The sequence below is a fragment of the Chenopodium quinoa genome, unplaced genomic scaffold (genome assembly GCF_001683475.1).
Source record: "Chenopodium quinoa cultivar QQ74 unplaced genomic scaffold, ASM168347v1, whole genome shotgun sequence".
NCBI lineage: Eukaryota > Viridiplantae > Streptophyta > Magnoliopsida > Caryophyllales > Amaranthaceae > Chenopodium > Chenopodium quinoa.
This window is the reverse complement of record NW_018743858.1, coordinates 595227-607334: the sequence shown is the minus strand read 5'-3', so window position 1 is coordinate 607334 and position 12108 is coordinate 595227. Positions and strand designations below refer to the sequence as shown.

General features: G+C 35.6%; 2 protein-coding genes across 2 annotated transcripts; one reads left to right on the top strand and one right to left on the bottom strand.

Moving 5' to 3' along the window:
• Nucleotides 1-8573: 8573 nt before the first annotated feature.
• LOC110686365 lies at nt 8574-9462 on the top strand. Its single transcript, XM_021862964.1, has 2 exons — nt 8574-8686; nt 8775-9462. The coding sequence occupies exons 1-2, from the start codon at nt 8674-8676 to the stop codon at nt 9395-9397; spliced, it is 636 nt and encodes a 211-aa protein (XP_021718656.1). The 5' UTR covers nt 8574-8673; the 3' UTR covers nt 9398-9462.
• An 87-nt stretch (nt 9463-9549) lies between these two features.
• LOC110686363 (protein MAINTENANCE OF MERISTEMS-like) lies at nt 9550-10930 on the bottom strand. Its single transcript, XM_021862963.1, has 3 exons — nt 10395-10930; nt 9889-10314; nt 9550-9792 (listed from the first exon to the last, which is right to left on the bottom strand). The coding sequence occupies exons 1-3, from the start codon at nt 10629-10631 to the stop codon at nt 9652-9654; spliced, it is 804 nt and encodes a 267-aa protein (XP_021718655.1). The 5' UTR covers nt 10632-10930; the 3' UTR covers nt 9550-9651.
• Between the last annotated feature and the right edge of the window lie 1178 nt (nt 10931-12108).

Sequence of the window (12108 nt, the reverse complement as noted above, 5' to 3'; positions counted from 1 at the left end):
ATAAAACAGGATCCTTGTCTATTATTTACAGACAACAGTCTTATTTTTTGTAAAGCAACCTCTGGGTCTTGCAATAGATTAAAAGGCATTCTCGATGAGTTTTGTAGGTTTTCTAGCAAGCTAATTAATTTTCACAAATTGTCAATAATTTTTTCGAAGAAAATTCCAAATACAAGACGTATTAACCTAGCTAGTCATTTTAACATGACACCCAAATCATGTCTGGGTCGTTATCTTGGCGTAAATTTTACCTCTTATGTTCCTAAAAAAGAAGATTATAATCTTATCCTTCAAAAAACTAAACAAAGAATTCAACATTGGGAATCAAGCTTTTTGTCTAAAGCTGGATGCCATACTCTAATCCAAAGCAACTTAGAAGCTATACCTCTTATTTGTGCTCCTCCTCGCTCTTGCCAAGTGAGGTAGCTTCAAAAATCTACTCTCTACACTGTAACTTCTTTTGGCGGCAACAAAAAGATAAAAATAGTTTAGCGCTGATTTCTTGAGATAAAATTTGTAGACCAAAGAATGCGGGAGGTCTAGGTCTCTGTCGTGCTTTCCCACTTAATAGAGCTTTTATAGCTAAATTAGGGTGGAAAATCATGTGAGATCCTAATAAGCTTTGGTTAAAGATCATTAGAGCTAAATATTTGCACAGTACATCAGTTTTTGCGTATAAACATAGTGCAAAGGATTCTCACATCTGGAGGAACATTGTTACGCAACGAGAGATTTTGCGAAAGGGCATCTGCTAGAAAATAGGTGATGGAAAAAACATTTTCTTTTGGATCGACAACTGGGTAGCTAATAAAAGTCTATTAGAAATTCTCCACATAGATGGATCCCAAGTTAATCTCAATAGTAAAGTTTCAGAATTTATTTTGCCAAATAAGCAGTGGAATAGATCGACACAAATTAAGAGACATACTTCCTGAAAACATAACGGCCCAAATCATGGGCATTCCTTTACCGCTTAATAATATGAGCAACTCTCCTGTGTGGGGCCTCACTATGCGTGGTTACTTCTCAATTAAGTCAGCTACTTAGTTAGCTCATAATCTCAACCCTGAAGATTATATTTGGCCCCATCGATGGATTTGGAAAATAGACATTCCTCCAAAAATTCAGATTTTCTTATGGCTTTATAAAAGAAACGTTATCCCATTAATAGCTTGTCCTATTTGTGATCAACATAATGAAACAGTTGATCATCTCTTCCACAACTGCTCTAGAATTAGAGAATCGAGGATTCTTCCCCTAATAAAAAAATGGTTAGATTGTACAATTTCCTTTGTAAATTTAATTGACTCGTTTCAAGTTCTAAGAAAACATCCCAACACTTTAAGGAAATTTATATTCCTCATTTGGAGTATTTGGAAAGAGCGAAATGTTATAATCTTCTGCAATGACACTTTTGACTGTTTAAGGGTTTACCACCGAGCGCAATTCGCGTTCAATGAGTGGAACCAAAGATGTCTCATAGATACCTTTTCCTCTATGTGTTCTCCCATCCCAAGAACCCTCAACCATACTCCCTATTCACTCTCCCCGGCTTTCTTTCTAGTATCATGGAAGACACCTCCCATCAACTTTTTCAAGCTCAATTTTGACGTATCAGTTCGTAACAACTCGGCAGTAGCAGGAATCATCATTAGAGATAGCAACGGTACTCTTCTTAAGGCTTTTACTTTCAACCTTGGGAGAACCAGAACTTTCATAGCAGAAGTTGTTGCTCTTCATAAAGGAGTTCAACTAGCTCTTTAATGTGGCATCCAAAACATTCAAATTGAAGGTGATAATTTTCTAGTTATTAACGCAATAAAAGGCATATGGGCGGTCCCTTGGCAGATTGAGTATCTTATCAAAGACAATCTTTCTGTCCTCACTCAGTTTCACAATTGGAGTATCCATCACATCTATCGGGAGGCAAACCGTGCAACAGATTGGATCGCTAATGTGAGGCACTTAGTTGATAGTATGAATATTGATGTTTGTAATAACTCTAGTTTATTTTTAATTCTTTCTTCTGATACATTAGGAGTGCCCCTCGTGAGGAGGGCTTCCTAATGCTTTTTTTTTCTAACCTTTAAAAACTTTATATATATATATATATATATATATATATATATATATATATATATATATATATATATATATATATATATATATATATATATATATATATATATATATATAGGGGAAGGATCTGGTAAGAACCCACCTTTATATAAGAACTCAATTTTATATAAGAACCAATCTCAACCGTATTAAATAGGGATGAGCGGTCAGGATTAAAACAAAAGAAAAACCAATTTAACCTCAAATTCAAAGCAACTCATGATTTTCTCTCTCTTCAAAAACCAGTTTATCTCTCCTCAAACTCACAAAAATAGCCATAGAAGCTACTATTTGAAGGATTTTCAACTTTATTCCTTCATTTTTTTTTGCATAAATTCAACATCAAGGATCATAAAACAAGTCAAATTGTTCAATAAAAGTACAAATTTTGGCGATAAAGCCCTAGATTTTGCAATTTTCAAATTCAAGTACATATTCCTTCGATTTCGTTAGATATTTATTGCTTATGTGCATTATATGTTCGAAAACATTGTTTTCGTCTATACATTGTTTGGATTTGTTATTTTGTTCTTCAATTTCAGTAGATTTTTTTGCAAATATAAACCCTATATTTCACTTAATTTTTTCGAATTTAGGTTCTAAAATTTAGTGAGTTCAATTGCAATTTATTTTGATTTTGTTCTTACAATTTTTTTCGATTTTTAGGATTTTTTCTATTTTAGGTATTTTATTTTTGTTTTTTCGGTTTTTTTTCGATACTCTTTCAATTTTTAGGATTTTATCGACTTTAGGTAATTTATTTTTGTTCTTTCGTTTATTTCTACTGTCATCGATTTTATTTTTCGAATTTAGATTCAAGGTTTTAGCGATTTTGTACTGCGAATTTTTTTTTTATTATTTGGCCTATGTTCTAAATTAGTTCTATGTTATAAATTATTTATACAGTGTAGTTAATTGATTAGATGCAATTTGCAGCATTAATATACTTAGTTTAATTGATTAGCATTATTATACTTCATGTTCAATTATGTTCATGATCAGGTTCTAAATTTAAGTGTTGTATGTTCTAAATTTAGGTGTTGTATGTTCTAAAGATGTTCTAAATTTAGGTGCGGTATGCAGAGGAAGTTCAGGGGAGATCCTTTGGTGTGCTGCGTTTCAGAGCTTAGAAAAGTGGGAATCGAGGGTGGGGGAAGCCAAGGCTGTTTTCTAGGGGCTGCATATGGCGAAGGAGACTGACATGAGGCGTTTGGTGGTGGAGAGCGATTGTCTAAGTGTTATCGAGGCACTCCGCAACAAGTCAGAGACTCAGAGGGGTTGAGTTCCTTGCATTTGGTTTTAGATGATACTCCCTGCTTGTGAATTCTTAATCTGATTTCTGACATCTGAGACCTATGTCACCAATTGCTTGGTGGACATGGGTGGATTTGTTCTATATAGTGTAGTGAGCATGGATCTGCTCTGTTCATAGATTGAACTATATTTCACCAGGAATTTTTTTTTATAAGGAAGTGGAGAAGAACATTTGAACAAGGGGTTGTTGGACAATTTTATTTAGAACCCAGCTTTTTGCAGTGTTGAAGAAGTTTGGTCAGTTCTTTTATTAGAACAGTTTGGTCTTTTTTTTTACATTCTTTATCTTTCTCATATACACTGAAAAGGAAAAAAAAAAAAGATAGATGAGGTCAATGGATATAGATGCATGAATTAAGATTGTGTAAAATGATTATGGAATGTCCTGCAAACAAATGCTGACCTTTTCATTCTCAATGAGTTGGGAGATTAGTGTAGTGAGAGATTTCTTAGAGTTGCCACCTTGTAATGTTTTAAATGAGTAGTAGTTGTAGTCATTATTTTCCCAGTAGGTAAAAAAATATTTAGAATATAGGAAAAAAAAAAACTTTAGAACATAGGTAGAAAAAATTTAGAACATAGGTTGAAAAAATTTAGAACATAGGGAAAAAAAAACTTTAAAATATAAATAGACTAAATTTAGAACATAGGAAAGAAAAATCTAGAACATAGGTAAAAATAATATTAAAAAAAAAAACACCTTTAGAACATAGGAAAAAAAAACTTTAGAACATAAGTAGACTGAATTTAGAACATAGGAACATAGATAAAAGAATATTTAGAACATAGGAAAAAAAAAAAAAAACTTTAGAACATAGGTAGAAAAAATTTAGAACACAGGAAAAAATTAGAACATAGGTTGAAAAAATTTAGAACACAGGAAAAAAAAACTTTAGAACATAAGTAGACTAAATTTAGAACATAGGAAAATAAAAACTTTAGAACTTAGGTAGTAATAATTTAGAACGTAGGAAAAAAAAACTTTAGAACATAAGTAGACTGAATTTAGAACATATGCAAAAGAATTTAGAACATAGGTAAAAGAATATTTAGAACATACGAAGAAAAAAAAAACTTTAGAACATAGGTAGAAAAAATTTAGAACATAGGAAAAAATTAGAACATAGGTTGAAAAAATTTAAAACATAGGAAAAAAAACTTTAGAATATAAGTAGACTAAATTTAGAACATAGGGAAAAAAAAAATTAGTGCATAAGTTTATAACATAGAAAAAAATTTAGAACATAGGTAGAAATTTTTTTGAATATAAGCCGAAAAAAATTTGGAACATAGGAAAAAAAAATTAGAACATAACCAAAAAAAAAATTAGAACATGTGCAAAAAAAAATTTAGAACATGGGAAAAAAAAAATTTAAACATAGGAATTTTCAACTCAGGCGGAAAAATTTAGAACATAAGAAAAAAAAAATTATAACATAGGAAAAAAAATTACAACATACATAGGGGAAAAAATTAGAATAAAGGAAAAGGTTTAGAACATAGACAAAAAATTAAAACATAGGAAAAATCTTAAACATATATATAGAATATAAGGGAATTTTTTTTAAAAAATAGGAATATAAACATAGGAAAAATTATCTTTCAAAAAAAATGTATCACATTAAAAATAATATAAACAATTGTTAGACAATAAGAGAGTGGCCATGTTCGAGTTTACATCATGTGACTTCAATTTCTGTTTGGGAAAAACATCGACAAGGTTTAGATTAAAAATTTAGACAATTATGAGATTCATGACAGTAAAAACATGTCTAAATATTTAGCTTTGTATGTGTCATTAACTCATTATCACTTTTTCATCAAGTCACATCAGCTTAGTCAATAGGGAAGGTCACATTCAGGAAGTTCCCAATTATCATTATCAAAATCATCATCTTCCTTCTTTGTAGTATTAATATTATTCTATTTTGTAACTCTTGGTGGGAAAATAAATAGAGACATGAACACAGAAACCATCACATACAAAATCCCATCACATCAACTAATATATCGTATACCACACTTACACCAGCACGAACATATAAAAAAACCATAGGTAAATTTTAGAATATAGATGGTAAAATTTAGAACATAAAATAAAAACTTTAGAACATGTAAGTAAACTTTAGAACATAAGAAGTAAACTGAAATTAAAGCATTAAAAACAACTAAAATTACTCGAATGAGTAACAGAGGAAGAAGGAGAATCATGTTCTAAATTTTTTCTTATTTTCTAAATTTTTTTCCAACGTTCCAAATTTTTGCCTATGTTCTAATTTTTTTTTTCCTATGTTCTATATTAATTATTGTGTTATAAAATTTTTCTACCTATATTCTAAATTTTTTTTCCTATGTTCTACAACAGAACCTACGTGGGATTCGAACCCACATCTTATGTGCATTTGCACAATGCTCTCCCGTTGAGCTTGTAGGCTAATGTATATAAAAGCTTTAAACTACAAAAATTACTAAAAACTAAATAAAAAAAATCTCAAAATTAAATCATGCATAAGCAGGTTACGACAAAGAAATAGAAATGACTAGCTGAACATATGCAATGATATTTTAAGTTTGAACAACATACCAATAATAATCGAAAAAATTGATTATATTCTTTAGAACATAGTAAGATAACTTTAGAACATAGATTGAAAAACTTTAGAACATATAAAGAAACTTTAGAACATAAGTATTAAATCCACCATTCCTTTGGTCTAAATAATTTAGAACATACTAAACTAATTTACAATTCACATAATTCATTTAGAAATTCTGAAATTACATAATCAGCTGCAAAACACAACAGTCATATCACATTTTGCACGGATCTACAATAAATCATGGAAAATTGAAAAAAATTATAAGCTACACAAGTCTCAGCCTCGGGTACTACACGACAAGTACTTTCACAACCCCAACATATCTATCTGCACTACTGACATAAACAATAAAGATCCCTGTTCACAAATTTTGAGTCACACTAATAAGGAACTTCAAGGTAAAAAGCACCATTGCATAAAAATAAAAATAAAAATAAAAATAAAAACTGAACAGCAGCTATTGTCTTTGTTCGCTAGATGAAATGCATACAACAATTAAGCTACCAGGAGTCGCTATGCATAACAGATTAACACCACCAAAACACCAACCACGTCAAAATACACAAGCACATGTTAGTCTGGGACTAAGGATCTTGCCTCTTAGGCGCTTAGCATCTCAGGAGGAACTATTGATTAAAATTAACATTGCAAACCATTTCAAACACTATGACCATCAAACATTGAAATATCCAAAATGCTCCGAGCACGTCAATTAAAATCATGTCCAAAAAAAACTAAGATATACAACTGAAACTTAACATTCAAGCTACATAGTTTGGAGTGTTTTCCAACAATTAGAGACAAGAATCGAAACACCATAAGAACCCTTTCACAAAATAACACCACTAACCAGGCTCCTGGTGGAATCCATCAACATCACTGCTGACCCAAACATACCATTAAACTAGCCGACAGCAAACATCAACCTTAAACTAAAACAATAGAGGTCCAAGGAAATTACTAAAAAAAAAAAAAAACTGATAGAATGAACAGTCATATAATCGAACACATATGTATCAAAAAATCGAAAAAAGATCAAACAAAAATCGAACTGATTAATTGCAAATTTTCGAAATGATGAATTCGAACTGATGAAATCGCAAAAAATCAAACTGGTGAAATCACAAAAATCGAACTAATTAATTCGAACAAAATCAAAAGATGAAATCGCAATTAAAAAAAAAATTCGATATGAGGCTGATAATCACAATAATAATCCAAATTAGCAATCATAATCATAATAATAAAACAACGTACCAATAATAATCGAAAAAATTGATTATAATCGCAATTTTGTAGAAAAGAGCTGTAAAAATACAAAGATTTTCGGCTAAAATATCGAACACAAATTTAGCAAAATAATTGCAATTAAAAGAAACTGAAAAGTAATCGCAGAAAATCGAAAATATGACGAAAGAAACGAATAATTTTGCAAAATAATTGCAAACTCAGCACAAATATTCAACATATATAATCGAAAATTGAAAAATAAACCAATGCTAAAAAACCATACATCCAAAATAATCGAAATATACAAAGAAATTTGATCAAATTGATAAACTTACAATGATTTACGGCAGAATCATAGGAAAAATAGGAGAGAGAAAGCTTGGAAAATTAGGAGAGAGAAAATTATGGGGTTCATTGAAATGTGAAAGAGGAAGATGAGAAAGAGCAATTTCAGCGGTTGATTAAATCTCATCCTATGACCCAGATGGGTTCTTATATATAATGGGTTCTTATATGAGCTTTCCTCTATATATTCAAAATACCATTTAGTGGAACTATAATGCAATTATGAAATAGAGTTAGATATACTTCCGATTAACTTTTCTTAATGAAGTGACTTCGACACCAAACACTTAAGGTCTGTAACCAAGGGATTTGTTAAACATCGCCCGCGTTTTTCTACATAAAGCCCACATTTTTTAAAAATGTTGACATTATTGCCCTTGTTTTAATTTTTACCGAAAATAAAATTTTTCACTCATAAAAAATGTGGAGCAGGACTGGATCGCCGAGTGAAACCGAAGAGCCCTCAACGTCGGGTAGATGCACCGGAGAGACGCCGTTGACGCCGGAAAAGGAGGTACGAAGCCATCTAAAACCACGAATTGGCGGCTGGCGTCCTGCCGGGACGCCGTGACCGTAGTGGTGGCGCCTAGCCAGGACGCCGCCACCGTGGCTCTAGCGCCTGGCCAGGACGCCGCCACCGTGGCCGTGACGTCTGGCCAAGACGCCGCCGCCACGGTGGCGGCGTCCTGGCCAGGCGCCACCGCCACGGTGGCGGCGTCCTGGCTAGACGCCACCGCCACGGTGGCGGCGTCCTGGCTAGGCGCCACCACTATTTTTTTTTTTTTTTTTTTTTAATTTAATTTAAAATTTGTTTATTTTTTTTTTTTTTGTGTTACAATTTTTTTCTTTTTTTTTTGGTTTTTTTTTTGTTTTGTTTTTAATTGTTTTAATTTGTTTTTGTTTTTAATTTATTTATTTGTTTTGTTTTTAATTGTTTTAATTTGTTTTTGTTTTTGTGTTACGGCGGGAAAGGAGTGCGTTTGAGTACATTCGTGGTCGTGGTCGTGGTCGTGGCCGTGGTCGTACATCGTCATCAAGTGGTAGTCAAACATCTTCGTCGGTGAATATGCCCGGCACCGGTACGGTACTTTAGTTTAATTTACTTTTTAGAGTGTTTGTTTAGTTTTCTGCTAACTTGTTAATTGTGTTTTTTGATGTGTGCAACAGGCAGAATGGACATTGAACATTTTCCATATAAAGACAGGATCCCTAACATCATGATGCCGTTCCTGGACGGGTGGAATGATGTGGTTGCAGATGGTAACTGTGGATTTCGGGTTGTGGCTGATGTGTTTCAGATGGGTGAAGACAACTACGGTTTAGTGCGTCAGTTGATGTACAGTGAAATCGCCTCAAACCGAGCTGTTTATCGCCACGTGTACGGACAGGACTTGGATAGGTCTCTGCAGCGTATCCGGTGGGGAGGAGGACGTTGCGGTCAAAATCATTGGTTCGACGCGCCCCTTGATCTCTTCGCCGTTGCAAACATCTACAAGTGTGCAGTGATGCATTTCGGCCTTGGTTTGCATGGTCGAGCTTACTATCCGTGTACCACGGTTCTGCCTTGGTGTTCGCGTGAGACCGTCACCAGACTGGTAAGAGAGGTTGCTATTGGATTTCTGGGGCCGTCATACAGACATTTCATCCGACTGGACCTGTCACCCGATTTTCCGGTCCCACCGATTATACCAACGTGGTACACCATTCGTACAGCAAGCTTAGAGGGCTGGGATGCGTTATATCATGACCGGGTGCAGCAGTGGAACAATCTAGTTGCCTTTTCTATGTGACCTAATATTGCTATTGCTATGTTTTTCCCATTTATTTAATTTTCGGATTCTAATTTTCGTATTTAGTTTTCCCATTTAAATGTGAACCTGTATTTAGTTTTCGTATGCCCACTAATTACAACTTAAAATAAAAGTTATAAAAACTAAAAATATAATGTCAAATTCTAAGAACTTAAAATAATAATTATAAGAACAGATAATGTTAACTTTTACAAACAACTAGGAAAATGTTTTATAAATGCACTGCCGACATATCAATAATCTCTCTGTGACGCCCACTGCCACTGCTCAAGGGCCCGTTCCAGTTCATCAATAACAGCTCTGCCTGTTGCAGTCGTCATGTTGTCCCTCTCCTCAAAAAGTCTGTGTCCCAACTGCGTCATCTTTCCCATCCACTACACATAACAAAACACATAAAATTCAATAACGACGTATTATGAGACGTATTATATGAAAAAAAAACACAACTACAAATGTTTTATGAGACGTACCGCATCCACGGCAGTGGGCGGTGGCACATCATCATCATCGGCGTCGTCGCCGTGGTGGACGTCTCTGATCAACCTCGGGTGTGAGTGCCGGTTGTACCACTCCATGTAGTGCTGGTCACACATGGCAGCCACCCCAGTTGGCGGCCGCTGCAACTGCTCAATCCATATGCGGGCAACCATCGGAAACTGCTCCCACGTGCCAATCATGCTTGCCGGCCATTGGACGACGTACTCCTTCAACGACGCAGATCGGACGGCCTTACTGGGCCATGCTGGTGGAGGAGGAACAACTTGGACATATCCAAGCTGGAGAAGACAGCGCTGCGGCATGTACGCCTCTACGATCTCACGATACTGAATCAGTCCCGTGTAGAGGGTCCTGGGTACCCTATTACTAGGGTTCTGGCCGAAAGGCATCCAGTTCACCTGCACATTTTTTAAAATTAGTAAGATTCATACAATAAACACATCAAACTATAAAAGTAGAAATAATTTAAACACTTTACCTCTAATGGGGACATCCTGTCAAGCAATAACCGTATCGATCGCAGGCGGTCAATGGACTTCTTCTCGACACGCGGACTCCACGCACAGGCACGTGGCTGGCCATCCCCAATAGGAACCGGGTCGCGGTGTGGTCGAAACGCCGGGAAATACTCGTATATCCACGTCTGTAACAACGTCATACATCCAGTGATACCTGCCGCATCAGCCCGGCTCGAGAATCCTAACTGGCGATACATGTACGCTAATGTAGCCGACCCCCAAGAAAACTGGCCTACTCTGTCGGGCTCACACGCGTCAACTATGTCGCGTGGCCTGAGCTTGTTTCCGCTCTTATCCGGAAACAAGGTACACCCGAGAAGAAGAAAAACATATGCAGCCAGCTGTGTGTCCTGCGTCCTACGTGAAGTGGGGTGCAAACATCGCTGCAAAACTGCTGCGATCTTAACACCGCCGTGATCCCACACACCAAGTGCCGCTGTGTACAGCGCAGCCCTATCCACCGCCAACAGCTCCGCCAATAATTCTGCCTGATCCGCATCTGTGACAACAGATGCTCGGTTTCCCTCTACGGGAATCCCAAGGATGGCCTCGACGTCATGCAACATGATCGTCATCTCACCGAACGGAAGGTGGAAAGAGTTCGTGTCCGGCTGCCATCGCTCAACGAAAGCCGTGATCAGCGTCGAGTCAATCCTCTCATGCATGGTGGCAGGAAGGTGGCTCACTCTAGTGGCCCTCAATCGGCCGACCATCTCGCTCTCCTCCGGCCAAGCCTCAGCCCAACTACACAAGAAGTTACAAGTCCTCTCCCGGGTTTGGCATTTCAAAATGCCGCTATCCAAAGCCCGCTCTTGGTCCTCCCAAATACGGGTAGCGATGTGTCCTAGAAAGCTAGGAATCACACTCCCGTCTATAGGTCCCCCAGCCACCTCGCCCCTCACCACCCAAGAATCATTAACGGCCCTCGACCGTTTTCTGCTAACCGCAGACACAGTGGACGCAGATGATGTGCCAGATCTACTAACAAATCTACCATCTCTACCCTTACGCACGTCTACCCTACGCGTCTCATACACATCATCAAGCCTCTGACTGAATGGACCGTAATCATCATATGGTCCACTCTGATCGTCCACATCCTCATCTGCATCCTCCTCCTCCTCCTCCTCATCACCATCATCATCTTCATCATCCTCAGAATAGTGCACCCGTTCTCTACGAGCCGAGGCCGAAATACCACGGGATCTAACGTGTCTGGGCCCCGAGCTCTCCATTGAGTTCATCGTACTTCTCATAATGTCCATACTCTTCCCAGCCCCAGAACGAAAATACGATGCCTAACACAAAATAACAAAACATGTAATATGCAATATAAACATGTAATATAAACATAAAAAAAGTAATTAAAATAAATAAATAAAACAATATACATATGATGGAAAATAAATTAAAAACATTACAAAATATTAACAACCTAAAAATAAAAAAATTAATAACCTAATAAATAAATAAATAAAAAATTGGAAAAAAACAAAGCAAAAAAAAAAATTACCCAAAAAAAACAAATTGGAAAAAACAAAGTGAAAAATATAAAATTATAAAAACTTAAAAAAAGAAGAACATCAAAATTTTAAAAAAAATTTATAACAAAAAAAAGGGAACATAAAATTTTTTTTAAGTAAAAAAACTAATTCAAAAAAAAAAAAAAACAAG

What these genes read in the sequence shown, in the direction of transcription:
- LOC110686363 (XM_021862963.1), bottom strand. Translation starts at nt 10,631, where the DNA reads ATGTATCGCCAGTTAGGATTCTCGAGCCGGGCTGATGCGGCAGGTATC. An exon ending in ACAGGATGTCCCCATTAGAG is followed by an intron (nt 10,315 to 10,394) that starts GTAAAGTGTTTA and finishes AAAAATGTGCAG; the next exon opens with GTGAACTGGATGCCTTTCGG. An exon ending in CGCCCACTGCCGTGGATGCG is followed by an intron (nt 9,793 to 9,888) that starts GTACGTCTCATA and finishes TGTTATGTGTAG; the next exon opens with TGGATGGGAAAGATGACGCA.